General features: G+C 38.9%; 1 protein-coding gene across 6 annotated transcripts in view; it reads left to right on the forward strand.

The window, feature by feature from the left end:
* Positions 1–20,040, forward strand: part of NPNT (nephronectin) — a 69,577-nt gene that overhangs the window by 27,410 nt on the left and 22,127 nt on the right. For 3 of the 6 annotated variants that reach the window (XM_067568198.1, XM_067568199.1, XM_067568203.1), the window contains 6 exons: positions 1,107–1,199; positions 8,906–9,025; positions 9,857–9,976; positions 10,761–10,895; positions 11,840–11,962; positions 15,543–16,004. In XM_067568198.1, coding sequence (XP_067424299.1) covers positions 1,107–1,199; positions 8,906–9,025; positions 9,857–9,976; positions 10,761–10,895; positions 11,840–11,962; positions 15,543–16,004 — 1,053 coding nt within the window. The remainder of the gene's footprint in view (positions 1–1,106; positions 1,200–8,905; positions 9,026–9,856; positions 9,977–10,760; positions 10,896–11,839; positions 11,963–15,542; positions 16,005–20,040) is intronic. The other 3 variants (XM_067568200.1, XM_067568202.1, XM_067568201.1) reach the window with 2 other exon arrangements.

Genomic DNA, 20,040 nt, shown 5'->3' on the forward strand with positions numbered 1-20,040 from the left:
AGTGTTCTAATCAGATTGCAATTTGAGTGACTACGTTCTGCAGAGTAAAACAGTTCCTCTTGTGTTTTCATTCAAGATGTTTCAATTCTCACCCTACAATAAAAGCATTATTATGTATTGTTGTTGGCATAGAATGTCTGATGAACCCATCTCTAGGGAAAAAATATATATCTTCAAGGTACAAAAGCACTTTTGGTCCGTCTGCAGGAAAGACACTATATGAATAAAAGTTGTTACTGCTGTTGTTAGATGTTACATTTAATGTGTTCAGTATCCTCATACCTGTTATGAACAAAGTAAAGGATCATCTGGAATCTCAAGATGAGATACTGAACTTAATCTGGCTAGTTACATCTGAAAGTCAATCACTCTTCCAGGAGCATTGGAGTATAACCTTTAACTCCTGCTTTAGTTCACCAACAGTAATTACAATTGCCTGGCACCTTTAGTGTACTATTAGGGGATTCAATTGAGTTGGTAGCTAAACAGCAAAAACCTTGTATTAGAGGTGACAGAGTGCTCTCCATTGTGTAAAAATCTTATTTTGTGACCTTCACTCTTCAGTTTTGCTTTTTCAACTTCATTTCATGGTTTGGGTCAGAGTTTGAGATAGCTAAAAAAGAAGGAATGCTGAAAATTTTTTAAAAATTTACCAGCTTTGTAAGCTAGTTGTAAAACAGCCAGCATTTTTCACAAAACATATTCTTCAAAAATTTGCAACTAACTCTATAGTGGTAGCTGTTTCCATGGCCTAATATGTGTTGTGTGGGTGCTACTTAATGAATTAATATGTAGCACAAGTAATCAAGACTCTCAGATTTGTATTAGCAATATAAAATGTATGCAGTGTTTTCTGTGAAAGGTGAAGTACTACGGTAGACAAACGATGGTTTTCTATGTAAAATTAAAGAAATATAGTAGCATGTGTTTCAAAGCAGGCTTTCTGAATGCTATTGTTCCAGGACCAGCCTACAAAAATAATTTACTTTTTTTTATTAATGCAGTTGGTAGAGTCTGCATTGATGGTTTTTGACATAATGTAATAATACATCATTACAGGGATTTGGTCTTTTGACTTTTATTATGCCTTCTCCCCCTTTGTGAAGCTGAGCACCTGTATACAACCCCAACAGATCAACACAATGAACCACCTCTATTCCGCCCCCTGGATCATCATGCAACAAATTTACCTTCAAGGGGTGAGAAAGTCCTTTATTTCAGGTGGCGTGCTCCTTCCACCTGCATGGCTTAATACAATAATAAAAACTTTTTGCAAATGTACTGAAGTATGATGAATTAAGGGCTGCTGTGTGAAAGCCAGGCCTGCAGTGTCACTGGCATGCAAAGCAAATATGCAGTTACACTTCCTTGATGCCATATGCCTATATTCTGAAAAGATTTGACTCTCGGCCATCCTTTTAACTTGCTATTGTTGTTTCTTTTCTGCTTTGTTCTTTCAGGATTTGCACTGCTTTTTCTAAATGCTTTTCCAAAGATATCTCTACTCTATGGAGACTATCCCATCATAGCTAGGTCACAGTCGCTATGCTGCCATAACTCCTTAGTGTAGACACAACCTACACTGACCGAAAGTGTTTTTCCATCTGTGTAGGAACACTACTTCCCCGAATGACGGTAGCTATGTCGACATAAACCTTCTTCCATTGAAATAGCTCTACCTATACTGGGATTAGACTGGCAAAACTATGGTGCTCAGGGGTGTGAAAACTTTTAAGTGTAGATCAGGCCTAAGCCAAGACCAATAGAAATTGTTTATCATGTTCAGGTAAAGACAACAGTATAATTGAAACAAAGCTGGAAAATAAGAGAAAGATCATTGTTAACTTCAGAGTTCGGCTTTTATTGTATTGTCTGTTTATTAGACAAATGGTGTGATTGATTAGAGCACATCTGAAGGTGTGCATAACTGCTCTCAGAATGAAACTTAACACAATGGTCTGATGACATGTACTGAAAATAAAAGCCGATATACTTGCTATGTATAGATGATGAAGGCTTGAATATTTTATTTGGTTTCTGGTCAATGGCTTCCTGTTTTAGCTCAATCTGAGTAAACTAAATAGAGAATATTTGACCTCTAACTGTGTTGCCTGGTCCAAATTAGAAGGTAGAAAGAAAAGTTTGAATGTTATACAAAAGAATGTTAGGTCTTCCTTGGAATGCTCTGAAAGGGCTAATTAAAGAAAACTAGGTACAATATACTGCATAATCTTGGGGAAAGAAATATGCCTCCATACAGAAAATTGGTCTTTATCCAAGATGATGTCTCAGAGCAATGCCCCTACAATAGTTAAACAAGTCACATCCAGATTTAGCAGTGTACCACCAGTTGTCTTTCCACTGTATTTACATTTTTCATCTCTTTCCTTTTGAAATGTAATACTTATGCTCAGCAGCCTGCGCTTATGTTCTGGATCTGCTTTCACAAGTTCCTCCAACACCTGACCTGCTTTTACATGGAGCACTTTTCAATATGTTACTTGCAGCTAAGAATGCTATTTTTGTATTGACTGTATAATTACAGCATTTGAATTTAAGTGGTTTAATGGTAAAATTGCCCAGTTTGGAATGATCTCAGTCAACAGCATACTGGGACTCATTAAACCCCCCACGTCATGTTGATGTGCCTTGTTTTTTACAATTCCATTATAAGTTTTTTACGGAGTAAAAGGTGGAGTGATGTTATATTAAAAATAATGTACAATTTTAATTATGGAAAGTTCTGATTTTAAAATCTTCTAACTTTCAATCTTTTAGAAGAAAATTCTACTGTATTTTTATTTTCCCTTTTGAATGACGAGTATTTTGCTCTCGGTGAGCTATCATTATAGATATTGTTTGAAATGCTAAATTGTTATCTCTAGATAAGTAACCTGACCTTTCTTAAACCCACCATATGTTTGCAGTATATTCAATGTGTTGCAATAGATGACCCTCTAACTGCTAACATTAGCTTGAACCTGTTCAAGAATAACAAGACCTTATGTAAACAACAAAAATATAAAGGAATCTGAAGATGATGCAGGACATTAAGAGTGGGAATGTTTCAGAGCTGTAAACAAGTGCTATAAAATAGGGATGCAGTGTGTATGCATACTGGTTAATCAATTTCTCCTTTTGCCCATATGCAGTATATCCATAATCTTTTGAGAAGGACATGCTGTTGCACACAGTCTGAGTATGAAGAGAACCATCATTGTGTTAATAAAAGATTTTATGGAGAACCAAAAGAACCTCCCCGTGACTGTTCACCTACAAAATTGAATATTACATGCTGTGCTGTACAGGGCATATACCTATCTACACTATGGCCTGGTCTATACTGCCGGCAAAATTCGGCGGCAGTGGATGGGAGTTACGCAAGCTACTCAGAGTAGCTTGCGTAACTCCCATTGACTTCATAACTTCCATTTAGTGCACCATATCCGCTGTGCTGCGCCGACAGGAAATGCGTACCTGTTGACGCAGCACTATACTTTTTGGGGAGGTGGTTTTATTAAATCGACTTCCGAATCGATTGAGCGTGTCTTCAGTGCCACTCAGTCAAACCGGAAAAATTGATCTGACAGCAACGAATTTGCCGCCACCACTGTAGACATAGCCTGATACTGGGAAAGAAACTAAAGTAGAGTTGCAAAACAGGGTTAAGAAGCCCACTTGTGAAAATAAAATTGGACAGTAGATCTGCTAGAAAGCACACAGAGCAGCACATTTTAACATTTTAGCCTATTTTGAAAGCATTGCCTTTGCAGTTAGGTAATAAAGAGGGTGACAGACACTTCCCTTCCCAAGTAATAGTGGGAGATTTTGTAGCATGAGTTCAGACTCTAAAGCAGGGGTGGGGAACCTTTTTTCTGTCAAGGGCCTGATGGTGGCCCTGGTGTCGGGGGAGAATTCGGCGTCGGGGGGAATTTGGCGGGAATTCGGCTGGGGGGGGGAGGGGAATTTGGCAGCGGCGTGGTTTCATGGCGGCGGCGGGGTTCCGTGGGGGGGGGGGGGCAATGCCCGCTGCTGAAAAGGGGCAAACGGCGGCAGGGTTTCGGCGGCGGGCACTGCCCCCCCCCCCCCCCCACGGAACCCCGCCACCACCGTGAAACCGCGCCGCCCCGAATTCCCCCTCGCTGCCAGGGCCAGACCAAATGATTTCGCGGGCCTTATACGGCCCGCAGGCCGGATGTTCCCCACCCCTGCCCTAAAGGATTAAGAACAAACTATCTCTCAATAGCAAAGCTCAAAGGCAGAGGGAAAAGACCCTTCACATATTATTTAAAAATATAATGGAGCTGTACTTTAAGGCTATGTCTACACTGACAGCGGCAAATTCACTGTCATCAGATAGATTTAATAAGTCCACTTATTAAAACCACCTCCCAAAAAAGCGTAGCACTGTGTTGACAGATATGCATTTCCTGTCAGCGCAGCACACTGGAAACAGCGTGCTAAAGGGAAGTTAAGAAGTTGACAGGACTTACACAACCTACTCTGCATAGCTTGCATAACTCCTGTCAACTACCACTGAATTTCGCCGTGTAGACCAGACCTAAGGGTCTTACTTTGGCTCTCCCTTGATGTTGAACCATTGGTATGTCAGCTACGCTATCTCTGGAAAAAAATCTGCACCTTTAAAGACCAGGCATCTTCCAAGTACACCCAACATAATTTGCAAGATCTGAATCTAAAGCATTCAAAAACCAACACTGGGACTGCTTTCATTCACATGCAGAAGTGGAACTTAGGCTTGGTCTACACTAGCAACTTATATTAATATAACTATGTTGCTTAGGGGTGTGGAAAATCCACACCCTGAGTGACGTGGTTATACCAGCCTTAACTCCCTGTGTAGACAGCGCTATGTTGACAGGCGATCTTCTCCCGTGGACATAGTTCCACCTCCTGCAGGGGTGGAATACTTATGCCGACAGAAGACACCTTCCTGTACCACTGCAGCCTTTTAAGTGTAGACAAACCCTCAGTGATGTTAATAGAAATAAGAAAGATGTTTAGTTGAAACCAAACAAAAATAAGCACATGTGGAATTCTATTTTAATACACTTTTCAGCACCTACTTTACATATTCTGGTTATTATAGAATATGTCACTAATAGCTGGCCATCCTTCAGCATCATGGCCTTCCACTCTATACTCAAAATATTTTATGCCAGGTAGTGGGATATACAAAGCTCTGTGGAAAGATTGAGTTATTTAAGAGTCATAATGCAATCTACAGTTTATGCAGAAAAATGTTTTTTAAAGTGAGATTATTAATTACTCATTATATCATTAAAATATGGGTCCACGGTAGTGACTCCATAACTAAGGCTGAAAGACACTTTACATTATGGATAAAATTTTCATAAGTGCTTAGTTGACTTAGGAGCTTAAATCCCAAGGACATTCAATAGGACTTAAGCACGTAAATCACATAGGCACGTTTGAAAATTTTACCTTCTGAGGCTAATGTTAATACTTCCCTTTCTTACCCTATTCCTACATCTAGTGTAAAACCCCAGAACTCACAATGGTATTTTTAATCATAATTTATTATTTAGTGTGCTGAAGAAGATTTGAGCTTACAATATAAATACACATACAAACAAAAGGTACTGAGGATATATCTACACTGCACTAAAACACCTGTGGCTGTCTTGTGGTCAGCTCACTCAGGGTATGTACACACTGACAGCGGCAAATTCGCCGCTGTCAGATCTATCTATCCGGATCGATTGAGCGGAAGTGGAGACCCAATGAATCGATCTGGAAGTCGATTTAATTAAACCATCTCCTCACAAGGCATAGTCACCGGGAATGCATTTCCAGTTGGCACAGCGCAGTGGAGACAGCGTGCTAAAGGGAAGTTATGAAGTCGACGGGAGATACGCAAGCTACTCTGTGTAGCTTGCATAACTCCTGTCGACTGCTGCCAAATTTTCGGGAAAGTGTAGACTAAGCCTCAGCCTGCGGGGCTATAAAGTTACCATGTAGATGTTAAGGCTCAGGCTGAAACCCGAGTTCTGCAAGGTGGGAGGGTCTCAGAGCCCAGGCTCCAGTCCAAGCCCAAACATCTACATGGCAATTTTATAAGCAGCAACCTGAGCCCCACGAACCCAAATCAGGTGACACGCACTAGCCACGTGTGTTTTAGTGCAGTGTTAACATACTCTGGGAGATTGGCAGAGTGAGGACCCGTTTCTGTGTACACAGACTGTCTGGAGACCTTCAGTTGTTAAACACCACCATATAGTTCATTTACATTGCTCTTCCCACCACCTCACTGATTCATACACCACAGCATTTACAACATCAGTTCCTTCTCTGCCAAGGAGAGAAGAGGAAAGAGAGCTCTCCATCCAGAGATCTTTCTTGGTTTTAGCTCTGCTAGCCCACCTCTCTCTCCACTTCCTTCCTGTGCAGCTTTCTACACTCTCTGCTAACTGGCTAATTAGCTCTTCAGTCTTCCTCAATCCATTCTAATTTGCTAATTAGCACAGTCCGGTCTACTCTGAGGGTGTGTGTGGGGGAGAAATTAATTGGTGATTAAGTGATCAGAGTGCTGGCTCTGCTGCTGATTCCCAGCACACTGTCACAGAGACCTAGAGGAAGGGTGTCCCTTTGAGCATTTTTACTCTAATGGATTAGCAGGTTTGGTCAGAATTTTCTGGTGGTTGGTCTGCAGCCTGGGGAGAATGTTTGTTTCGAAACCTGAAAGTAATTTTGACAAGTCATTTTTTAATTTTATTTTAGAATTTAGAATATTTTTTTCTCTTTTGGTCCTCTCCAAACCAGTGTGGTCTGTGAAGTTCAAAATAGTAACTATTCTGGGTTCAGCGAGAACTTGTGCATAGGGATAGTTGTTGTTGTGTAGTGAGTTCAAATGTTTAAAGTTAATTAAAGTAAAATTCCTTAATGCTGAAGGTGCCAGGAGGTCTTTCATAGCAATCATAGTTTCTGCCAGAAGCCGCCTAACAAGTGGAAGCTGCAATTCATAGAAGGGTTCATTTTATTTTAAAATAAGTGCATCTTTGACTTTTCTTCTTGAGGAGGTGACTTTCAAAAATTCAAACTGATCACCGGGGCTGTTTGTTACTGTGTATTTCCTTGGGCTTCACTATGGTTTTTTAGGAAAAATCACAAAGTTGTCCTTCCACTCAACTACCCTTCCCTGTTGCCCTTTCACTAACTTATCTACTCAAACTACCAAAAGCTACAACTCTTACCTCAAGATCATGATCCTCATAGCCAGAGACGACAGGCAGTAATATATTTACCCATCTCCTATGTAATCTACTCTGATATTTTTTGCTTTTGGCAGAAGTGCCAGCAGAAGAAACAGTTAACACCTTCCAGTAACTCAGCTAAGGCAGTTTTTTCACAATCCTTCCTGGGGAGTGACCAGAGATGTAATAATTTTCCCATCAACCTTCCTTTTTTGGAGCAATGACTCAATATCTTGTATCCTGCCCTTAACATGCAATCCACATATGTAACTTCCCCTCATCCACCATTTTACAAAGGTCCTGAAACTTCAGTCTACCTCAGTCTATACCCCTTTAAGCACTAGCAAACCCCAGGTTCATCCTCCCAGTATTGGTCAAAGATTGCAATTTCTAGATGTATTCCAGAGAGCCACCTTTACCTTCTCTGTAATGAACATACTCTAACCAGAAACAAATATTGGTCTTAATCGTACAATAATTACTCCAATGAGTAAACCTTGTCTTCATTAGAACTTTTTGCTTTTGTTAAATTAATGAGTTTTAAGTGAAATTGTACGATTAAGTAAGACAATGAACAAAACCAGGTGCTTAACCGGTATAGATCAGCATAGCTACATTGACTTCAACAGAACTATACCATTTCATATCAACTGACGGTCTGGCCCATAATCTACAGTACTTTAAATTGGAGAGATTTACAGGTCAATAACATGCCACAATCTCAACCTGTAATTACATAATTTACCAACTAGATTTGTAAGTAGGTTTATGAATAACAGGTTTATTTTTATAATTATTTTTACTCTTTTAAGGGTCTTTATTAGTGTGATGTAAATTGTGGGCCATGAACTATATTAATTCTGTACTAAATTAGTACTCCCTTCCATACCAGCAGCATAAGAAAGCACCAGAGCTTTCTTACTGAATGAATTTTGTGGGCATTCATAGCTCAGTTTTTATTTTCCATTACATTTTTTTTTGTCTGATAAAGCTATAGTTATGGGTTGAACATTTTCATAATGTGTAATTCATTAATTCCTTGTGTATTCTGGTTTAAACCTGAAATCCAAAATGCATAGGTAATCTTTAACACGTATGTTAGCAATGCCAAATACTTTCTTAATAGGTAGTTAAAAACAGACCTAGCTTCTCTTCCGCCCAGCTTTTGACATTTCACTTTTACAGTACAGAAAAGGTGTTGGATTGACAAACCTAGATTATGAAATTCCCAGTTCTTCCCTTAGACTGGTACAACAGTGGCAATGTCAACTTTCCTATGCTGTTCCACTAATGTTCCTCAAGCATAATCTAAAGGGAATACATCTAGAAATGAGATGGTAGTTCAGCCTCTATACACATTCGGTCCATGTAATCTCTGCTGAAATTCCTGTTAGTGCCAATTAGTGCCATTTCTGAGAGTGGAATTCATAATGTGGACAAAAAGAGGAGTGATCGAAATGATAAGAGAACTGAACGACACTAGTTACTTCACACAGGGTACTGAACAATGCTCACATAGCCAAGTCTGATCACGGCTGAGCTGGGCTGGATGTGAAAAACTCATCCTCCCACCCCACCCCTTTTTTCCCTAACTATTAAAGTACTAGAACAACTTCAAATGCTCATTTTTTTCATGTTTGCTTGTTCTCTCCTCTCCCTATTAATTTCAGATCTAAACGAGTGTGGATTAAAGCCCCGGCCATGCAAACACCGATGCATGAATACCTATGGCAGCTTCAAATGCTACTGTCTGAATGGATACATGCTTATGCCAGATGGATCATGTTCTAGTATGTCACGACTCCTTAGCTTTCTTTTTTCAAACTCCAGTTAGTGTTCTTTTAATCCTGTGAGGTGCTCAGTAAATATCTACTGGACAAAGATGAGTCCCAAGGCAAACAGCTTCCTCATTCTGAAAACTGCATCATTCACATTGTTTTGTCAATCTGGTAAAATTTAGACTGAGCAAAATGAGAACAAATAATTTGATTTTATTAGTTTTATTACCCATTTCCCTTGTCTGTTTTTCAGCTGTGTAAATCACTGTTATTTTGCCTATGGGGACAGGCACTTGCTGTGCTCTCAGCAGCAAGACATGAAATGCTGCTATATTATGCCCACATAAATGTAAAATTGTTAAAGCAACATATGTCTGCTGACTCTACAGTGTACAGTTATCCTGTGATCTTCCTAGAGGTCAGGTTCCACCTCAGTCCTGTAAAAGTAGATATTTTGAATATATGAACACAGAGAGAGAGAAAGAATGACCTTTAATTAAAGATATTAAACAGGAGTCAGGAGTTGACATTTTTAAATAAATCCATCCATGAAGTGCACACTGGAGTTTATTTTCAGCATGGGAATTATATGACACAACACAGCTAGATTAAATCTGTACTCTGTGACTTAATGTTTCTTATAAATACAATTTGTGAAATGATGAGCAAAAGTTGACTGCATCTATATTTGCCTGACCCAACTTCCATTATAGTCAACAGGAGTCTTTCCACTGACTTTCATGGTAGCTGGACCGGACCTTAATTCTCCAAAGATTTCAATGGCTTACCAGTACGATGCAGAGTCCTTATGTGTGGTCCAAATGTGTAATTGTTTCTCCCTAGATGCTCTTTCTTGTTCAATGGCAAACTGTCAGTATGGCTGTGATGTAGTGAAAGGAGAGATACACTGCCGCTGTCCTTCTCCAAGCTTGCAGCTAGGGCCTGACGGTAGAACCTGCATAGGTGAGTTATTAGACACGGTTACTGATTTCACTGCTTTCTTCAGGATGTTTTCTTCTTGAACCAAAACATAGTTTCGATGAATTTATCATATATACAGGGAATTACATGATAGCTGGGTGTGGTGTAAAAATTTTATTGGCATGAATTTGGATAGCCACATTACTTGGGTATTCACAGACCAGTGCCAATCATGCATTGTGTGTACATCACGTTACAGAAATAATATTTTCAGCAAACTTTAGAGAGTTTAAAAAAATTATTGGGACTATTTTTTTCATGTCCCTTTGCCTGAAAAATCAGGTGCCATAATTACAACTGTGCAGGAGGGTGCAATAAAACCTCTCTAAATGACTTGAAGCAGCTTTTCTATACATAAAAAGTCACGGTTTTAAGGACCAATATTTTGAACCCTGTCAGCATTTATGGAATTCTCTCTGCAAACTTGAGCCAATTTATAAATCAAAGTAAAGTGAGGCTACTCTCGGTAATTTCTAAATTTAACTGCCACAAATCTGAGCACCCTGCTTCTCTCTACTGCTGTGCTTTCCGTTTTGGCATAGGAGATGTGGGAGACAGAGAGAGCATAACCGAAAACAGAATTCAGGTCTTCCATATGATAGCACCCAAGCATCACTATAAGGCTACCAGACTGAGGCAAAAAGGAAGTTTTCTAAAGATTTTTGACCATTCACATTGCAAGTTCAGTTTTTGAGCGTTGAAATCAATTTGAGGTGGCTAATATCTTAATTATATTATTAAAAATATCATTAATTTGTGTTTACAGATGTTGATGAATGTGCTACTGGGAGAGTTGTCTGTCCCAGATTTAGGAAATGTGTTAATACTTTTGGAAGCTACATCTGCAAGTGTCACAAAGGCTTTGATCTGATGTACATTGGAGGCAAATATCAATGCCATGGTAATAAAATCCACTTATTTCAGTGAGTCTTGGATGCATATAGCACACACGTTTCCTGTAATGCTAATCCAGTGTATACAGAGACTGTATTAATCATCTTCTGATGGCTTGAGAGGCTGAAAAGAGATTGCTTAGTTTATTCTATATTCATTTTTTGTGTAATGAGTTAGGAAATAGAATTACATTGAACATGGAAGTGAAAAAATATACATTTGAGCACTGATCCTGAAAGTGGGTCAGCGTGGGAGGACCTCTATAGATTTCGCTCGGGCTTCTTGCAGGGAGTTGCAGGTCTGGGGCCTTAGTAAATGTCCCTTATTTTTTTTTCAGTGCTTCAGCTGGTGATGATGATATTAATGAAAAGTGATGTTGCAGATTTAGTTGTGTTGTTTCATTTGTGGCACTCCCAGTTACATAATGGGAATTCTTTGCACAGAGCATCTGCAGGTTTGGGGACCTTGTTTGTGGCACTAGTAGAGTGAAATAATATAAGATATTGTAAACAGTTTCTACCTTGGTGTGATAGTGGTTAAAAACGGAGATATAGAGCAGGCTTAAGTGCTTTGCTGGATAAGGGTCTTGTAAATCACTAGCTCAATTTTTTTTCTGTCCTTACAGGTCACATTTAAAAAGTGGTTATTGAAATTATAAAATCTATTTGTAGAAACTATCTGTTGCTGCGGCAAAATATTAAACATGGTTATGCCAAGCTATGTTATGTAGGAGATCAGACTAGATGATTATAATAGTCTCTTCTTACCTTAAAACGTGTGAAAAAGATTAATTAATGATAAAATTCTGCTGTTTTCACTGGTTATAAAATATTATTGAATTTTTAAAATTGACTATTTTTAAATGCTGACATATGTTTATTTGTTGGGGAGCGGGGGGAAGGCATGTTCCTTCTCCCATGTAAATGACTTTTATGTGATTTTCTGTTATAGATATAGATGAATGCTCAATTGGCCAGTATCAGTGTGGCAGCTTTTCGCGATGTTACAATACACAGGGAACCTACAAGTGTAAATGTAAAGAAGGATACAGAGGTGATGGAATAAACTGCCTGCGTATGTATTGTGCTCCTTTTTTTTCTTTTGGGGCTTGAGGGTGTCATGAACTCCAAAGCCAAATGTCAAAAACATCAAGACCATTTATGAGGAAAGATGAGAAACATAGTCATGAATCTTGTGCAATAAGTTTTGAGATGTAGTAGTATCAGGCTCAGTTTCACTTAGCTGTTTTTGAAAGATAATAAAGGACCAGCTACTGTTTCAAAGATTTACAAATCTGAACAAGCCTTGATAAAAATGTCTCTCCTAGAGACCTTTTCATTATTAGAAAGAAATTCAGCAAACCCTATTCACAGCATCATTTTACAAATTACTCTAATTGTTCTTGTTCTGAGCAAGTGCTAGGTAAGACCCGATCATATAGTACCTCTTACTATTTCTCTGTCTGTTGTATGTGCTCTGTGAGTTGTGTGCCAGCCCCATAGCTCAACCTGACCCCTCCCTACACACCTGTGAGAGGGAGCTCAGAGGAAAAATTTCTCTGAAAGGAAGCCTTGCAGAGTTCATTCCCAGTGCTTCATTTGCGGAAGTGCTTGTTCCCTTCACTGCAGAATAGGCCATCAGGTTTTCCCCCAGTCTCATATTCTTCTGGGATCCATGTAGCTCTTGGAGGGATTTCCATGTTGTTAAGGCCCATCCAAACAGGGCCCCTATGTCTTCATACTGGCTCCGGCCCTGGGTGGTCCAATGCAGTTCCTGATAGCGCAGCTCCATGGGAGACTCACTATCATGGACACCACCTGGCTGTCCTAGGGAGACACCTGGAGAGACTGTATTATTTTTACCTGAGAATCTACAAGGGGGCACAGGGGAGATGTGTCCCCCAACCCACCTAATATCCTCTCTGTTCCCCAACATGGACACTAGACCACAGTCCATAGGGTCCAAAGGAAAGGGAATAGTTTAGCCAATATCATTGCTCCCTTCCCCCCCCCCACACCACTTTCCATACAGGAGTGGGGAGATCAATGTATGGAGAGAATGCTACATGCTGGGATCGGGGGTAGATGATCCAGGTCTATGATAGGTGATCTCTCTTGCTGATGGTGGTGTTTAAAGTCCTCAATGCTTTGCAAATGCTTCTAAATAAAGTTTTTGGTGGAACATCTACTTTGTATTTACAGTGTGTAGCTGGGACATAGTCTGAAGGCATATTTTACATTTAATTTGCCATAATGTAAAATTTAAGCGGTTAAAAGAATTTTCCCCATAAAAAAAATAAAACGAAGTGAGAAAAAAGCTAACATTTTAAACCCCCTTTATTATGCATCACTATGCCTAGTTATCCATTCTTCATTGTAATCCACTGTCACACATTTGAAAGTATATATTACTTTTAGAAGTCAATTATACGTGATTAAGCCCCCAATTCAGCAAAGCACTTAAACACATGCTTAATTTTAAATACATGCTTAGATCCATCCCTGTTCAGCAAAATATTTATGCAAATACTTAAGTGCTTAACTGAACTGGGGCCTAAATTATCATTGTTAGTTGCATGCTACTGATTTTAAAAGGTATTTAAGTAACTAGGGGGGATTTTAGCCTTTTAGTATTTGGGAGGTTTTATTAATGGATAGAGCTATTTCTGGTCAATTTGCTATTTCTTTATGTGAAATCAGACATGAAAGTTGTGAATAACAAATGGACCTACTCACTGTCAGATTGCAAAACCGGTGCTCAAGAAGGATAAGATTTGCAGTTCATGTGATTTACATGTAATCTTGATGATTGTCAGGTGGAAAACATGTAAGACTTTGACAGATCTGCTAAAATAAATTAAGACTGACTGCAGAGCGGGGTCCCTAGGGCAATCAACAGATGTCCTTCCTGATACTACTAAATTTTTCAACAGCTTATAATACTGTTGATAATGAGATGGGGTTTGACTCCATTGAGGGACAAGACAGAGGGGGACAGAATCCCTTTGAATGGTTCTCTCAGACATCTCAGAGGGTTATGTTAGGTAAGGAACTCTTTCTCTCTCTGTGTGTGTGTTTGCACAGCTCCCAGCACAGTGGGACCCCAATTTTCATTCGGGCCTTTGAGTAGTATGTAATATAAATAAATAATAAAAACATAATAAAAATAGTAAAACATACATGGCAATTATAATAATTGCCTTTCGTTCTCAGTCATATAGGAACTCTCACTTCTGAAGACCAACCAAGTTAAATTTTGTCACTTTTCCTGTTTGAAGATGCTGGGGCAAACTGTGAGACAATATGTTGCCATTATTATGTAGATGGCACTCTACATAATAGCAAATCTAGATGGCTCTAAATCTCCTTTTTGGGGGCCAAGATGACTCCATTTTCTTGCTCCTTCCAGAGTTTGCCAGTGGTAGGGGACCTGGAGGAAAGCCATTTGGCTTAGTCTATATAGTCTTCAGTCTATATAAAACAGAGTTGATGCTGATGGCAGGAGGAAGCACTTTGAAGAACTGGCCAAGCATATAATTATTCTTCCAGGTGAAAGTATCTGTCCATCCATGGTCAAAGTCTTTTGCAATCTTGGAGTCTCACTAGACTCATCTCTGCTCCTAGTCTCCAAGATAGCAAAACTGGCCAGAAACACTTTTTTGAGCTGGACAAGAGATTGAACCCTTTCTTCTTAGATGGGAACATTTTTTTTTGTGAATTCAAATCTAGGTGTCCTCTACACACAATAGTTGCCCCAGTTTAACAAAAATCATTTAAACACTGTGTTTAGACACTTACATTAGTTTAACTAGCATCTCTGAATTTACTAATGCAAATTACGCCAATATAAACTGGATGTAAATCAGTGAAGAATGTCTACCTACGGTTTTTAAACCAGTTTTATTAAATCAGTTAAAATTTTACTTCAGTTACACCAGTGCATCTTTGAGTATAAATCGGGTCCTAGACTACTACAACATGTGGCACCTCAGATTATCTTTGAAAGTTTATTGGAATCTAGTGTAGAATGTGATTGCCCCACTTTTGGAGTGGGGCAGAATGGTGTGAGTACATTTTAGAGTCCCAATTATCTTGAAGACTCTGTCAGTCACGACCCCCTACATTCAGCTGTAGAATACTTCTGCTATCATCCTAAGAGTGGTGTTTGCAGAGGCAGAGTACTCAGTTGCCCTAACTATACTCTGGAATTCACTCCTGCCTGGCTGGACTGATTGCTTATGAGAGTGTGCAAGCCTGGCCACTTTTAGAGCTTAACATAAGATGCATCTTTCTGACTAGACTTTTCACTAATTGCCCCTCCTGGCTAGATTTTGCCACTTCTGTCCCTTAAAGTTATTTGCTTTGGGCCTGCATAGGGTTGCATATACGCTCCCTATTTTGGTAATGGTTGCCCTTAATCATTCTAACCACCTAATTTGCCCTCAAGATACTATGGTGAGAGGCACTTTATAAATGCATATGATAATACAGTGGTATTAATACTAAAATCTGGAGGTTTTATAAGTGAAAAACCAAACAAGAGGAACTGATTTCAACAAATACTGTACGTACATTCATGCAATATTATAACATTTTAGTTTGTGTGGAGAGATACTCAAATGCCAATTGCTCTCCCATGTTCACTCCCTTTTCAGCTATTCCTAAAGTTATGATTGAACCATCTCGTCCATATAATATATTCAAGGGAAATACTACACTTCCGAAGGGCAGCAATGGTATGAACAATAGGATTCCTGACATCGGAGGTACAAGACAGCCCCTGAGACCACCACATATACCGGCTATTATTACATCAAGGCCTGCGCCCAAGTTGACAAGAAGACCTACACCAAAACCAACAACATGGCCTACACCCAAGCCAACTACTAGGTTTGTACCAAAGCCAGTGACAACAGAGCCACCACTGAAGCCAGCAACAAGGCCTACACCACCTCCACAACCTACAACATCAAAACCTGCACCACCAACAGCAAGGACCCCGCAGTTAGCAACTAAAGACTCTTCTCTTGTTCCCACTGAAACTACCTCTCCCCAAGGAATTACAGTTGACAACAGAATACAAATAGAACCTCAGAAACCACGAGGGGACGTGTTTAGTAAGTAAACCTAAATGTTCTTTCATTAATAAGATGTGTAAATTGCAGGTAAAAGAAAGTGTTGCATTGTATTGTCTTCAGAAAATTATTTTGTAGATGGCATGTAGGATATGAAATTGTGATAGCCTTTACCACTTCAGTGCCCTGTGGACTTTTGTCATTGGACATTGCTTGCTTCTGTGAATATAAAGTATGTTGTACCTTTTGGTATCCTGTTGAAATGTGTGCCATATTAAACCTATGTGGCCATAGGGATAGCAGCACACTAGCATTCAAGGTTTAACAGGCTTTCAGTTTAGTCCTCTGGTAAGGGGATAAGTCCAGTGTAGTTGAGGTCCTTTGTTTTCATCCTGAATATTTTTGACAATAGGTTTAAAAGTTGAGGTGTTGAAAGAGTGACTGTAACATAGCATTTTTCAACTGCATAAATATAAAAGAAATAGCACTTGTATGAATCACTGAGGCATTGTGTGTGTTGTGTGGATTGTATGAATTCATGTAATAGTCCCTTTAACATTTACTGCTAAGCCATAACAAAAACACATTAAAAATTACACGGAGGCCTGTTTTATGGAATGTGCCTATAAAATGGATACATGAACAGCTCATGATACAAGATGCTCATAATATGAAGAAGTGTCATTTTGAGAGCTTCCCTGAAAGATATCACAATATTTCTGTGCCAGCTTTACTACATACCACAGATGACATTGCTGGTGCGTGTAGTTAGACATGCCTGCTAAGAAATATTCAACACCCCAGTTCATCTTTAGCACTGTAGCTGCAGTTAATTATAGAGTTTGGGAGTATGTGTTAGATCAGCCCTTTTCTTCAGCTTGATGTACGATAAAGCTGCTGAAGGAATAGAGGAGGAAAACATTTGTTGTCTCAAAGCAGGTGGACAAGCACTTGTGGGTTTTGTTTTTTTTTTCCTTTTTGTGATTTTTGGTTTCTGTACAGTAGCTTCTAGGGGTGTATTCTTTATGATGACTATGCAGTGAAAGATTTCATTCTTTAAATAAAGGATGTGTTTTTCTGTTAGTCAAACTGCCTGCAGCAGATAAAATATTATTTTGTGGAGGAGAAAAAAATGAAATAGAAACGATTAAGGAAGTTAAAAAGTTGTTTCTTTATTACTCAAAGGATCTTTAAAACTGTTTTTCAAGGGTTGTTTTTAAACAATCACTATAACAGTCTAAGAAAATGAATCTTAAATATAAATGTTTAGGTAAAAGTATATTTTATATCCTCAAATGTATTTTAGACAGCATCTTTGAATAATTTTGTGTTATATTTTATTTATTTTGAAGGAACTTGTTTACTTTCTAAGGGCCTGATCCTGCAAACACTTAAGCATGTGAGTAGCTTTACTCAGATGAGTATTCCCAAAGTGTTCAAAGTAGGGCGTATGAGAGAATTACGTGCCTTATGCTGTTTTTCTGCACCATGAAGAATTTCTTGACGTTTCTCAGCATTTCTTGAATTGTCATATGGTCACTCAATTTCTTGAAATGGTCTGGCATCTCTAATTAACTCTTTCCTTAATTTCCAATTATCTATCTAAGGGCTTGATTCTCTTCTCACTTACACCAGTGTAAATCAGAAGTAACTACTGAGAGGTCAGCGGAATTGCATCAGCATAAACTTGTGGGACTCAGAGGAGAATCAAGCCCTTAAGTATTTTCTAAAAGTGGAGAGTGAGTAATGCTTTTTTAATGTAATGAAGTGAAAGACCCAACTGATATCAGCCTAAAGTCGTTGTCATAAGATATTCTTTGCATGCTTTCTCAGCCTTTTGTCTAGATAAAGGATTGTGTCAGTTTAATATTCAATAAGTTTATGGACCCAGCAAGTAAATGATTTAATAAGTCCTTTCCATCTCTAACTGCTAGGATCCTATATTACTAAAGAATTCTTTGTACTTCTGGTGATTCATCCTGATCACCCACAAGAGTGAAGTCTATAGTTAGATAACTTCTTGGCTTTGTTATGGCTAGCAGAGACATATATTTAGGTTGGTACAAGTTGCAGATAGCAAGAAGGAAACAGTTTTAGAATATTAAAAGTAATGTTCTATAAAACTGTATCTGTCACTCCTAATTTCCTTTGTGCTCTGTGTGCTTGGAATGGTAATATTGTCCTTTGTTCATGGCATGTTTGGGGTTATGTTCAGATAATGAGTGTTCTGTAATGGGAAAAAGTTTCTTTAGGTAGGCTGCAGCCTTGAGAAACTAAATGACAATTCCTCTGATAGCTCCTACAAGATTACAGTTCTGTCAACCTTACTGAAAAGGCATATAGAATTTAGTAGGGAGAAAACAATTTGATTTCTACAAAAATGGAATAGGGGTCTAAAGAAATTACTCTAAAAATCTATAGAATTCAGCAGTCAGTGATCTCCCTTCTAGGATGGTTTTTTGAACCATCCTATAGAATTTTATAGTACAAGAATAATTTTCTACTAAATTGTATAGGACAGTTTAAAAAAAATAACCTACAAAAATATAACTTTTTTTTTTTTTTTTTTTTTAAACTAATTCTATAGGATTTTTCTGTTTTGAGAAGTGTGTTTTTATTTATGTAGAGATCAAGGTATAGAGATTTGAATTCTGGAAGGTACAAGCTATTTTTAAGGTGGTTTGCTTTCTGAATATGATCTTAAATTATTGTTGTTGCAAGGAAGCTTAAGGGAAAGAGAGGCCATGCAGGGTGTGTATCATCTTTTTATTTAGGAGTGCTCAGGAGCAGCCATGAGTATATTCCTAGCCTGAGACCAGTTATTTATCCTGTCGGACTTCAATACACAATTCAGCCTAATTCTGAGAGGTGCTGTGCAACTGCTGCTGTCATTGGCTTCAGTAGGCAATGCTGGTACTCAGCCACCCTCAGTATCAAGTCCATAGATATGTGCTTTTTAATCTCATGCTATCCCCTCTCTTCATCCCATATTAAAGATTTATTTGATATAAATAAAATCAAAGGTGTGATCAAGATACATGATTCCTTTCATGCTTTAGATGTTGGCAATTTGTAGGGCACTCCTGGGGTAACCCATAGCAGGCCTGCTATATTGTCGTTTATTTTTTAAATTATTTGTATTCTGATATCACCAGAATGTGATGGACACTGTCTCCCCACCCTATAGTAGCTCACAGTCCCCATCCCAGGAGCTTATTAAATGACCATATTATAATGTTCATTCTGGAAGAGAAATCTGCAGTCAAGGTTGCAAAACAGTTTCCATCACAGTTTTGGTTTTATTGCTTGTTATTGAGTGAGCAGTGAGCACCATCAATGTACTCAGCACTACGTAACATATAGAGGAAGCCACCACACCCATTAGCCTCTCATGCCCTACTGCCCCAGAGAGCTTTCAGGTGTGGATAAAGAAAAATATCCTTGTATTTCAGGAGGGGATAGTGTGTCACATATAGGAAGAAAGCTGTTCTATTCCCTCACTTAGGTCATTCAGAAAAGAGGGCAATTCTCAGGTATTTTAAATATATTGGCTTGCTGTGTTTATGTTATGTTCCCCAGTATCATTCCAGACTGAAAATATACATAATAGTTCCGACGCAGATGTTAGATTCTTACAGTAGAGAGGTTTTTGTCTATTTAGTGCAAATACTACAGTTGGTGAAAAACCATCCTCCCTGTCAGCCCTGAGTTCTCCCCCCACGTTCCTAAAGTTGAAATCCCAGATGCTGCACTCTCTTTGCCATGTATGGTTGCAACCCTCTAGCCCCTTCCAATGTAACATTTGTATGAATAGGCTCTCCACCCTTTTCTGGGCCTCAGTGTATCATCACTCCAGTCTCATCATCCTTTGAATTAGTCAGGTCAGCAGTGCAGGCCTCCCTTCCATAGGATTAAGGTGCCATGTTGTATGTCAGGGTTTTTCCTAAGCGTACAGGACCGGTATGGATGTATTGTTAGAATATCCGTTACAGAAAGAACAAGAGTAACTGTCTGGTGACGGACTACCAGAGGAAAGGGCTTCACTGAGGTGTTATACCTAGCACAAAGGAGCTGTCAG

Source organism: Emydura macquarii, unplaced genomic scaffold (assembly GCF_026122565.2).
Source record: "Emydura macquarii macquarii isolate MOO-44397 ecotype Brisbane River unplaced genomic scaffold, CSIRO-AGI_Emac_v2 contig_2863, whole genome shotgun sequence".
NCBI lineage: Eukaryota > Metazoa > Chordata > Testudines > Chelidae > Emydura > Emydura macquarii.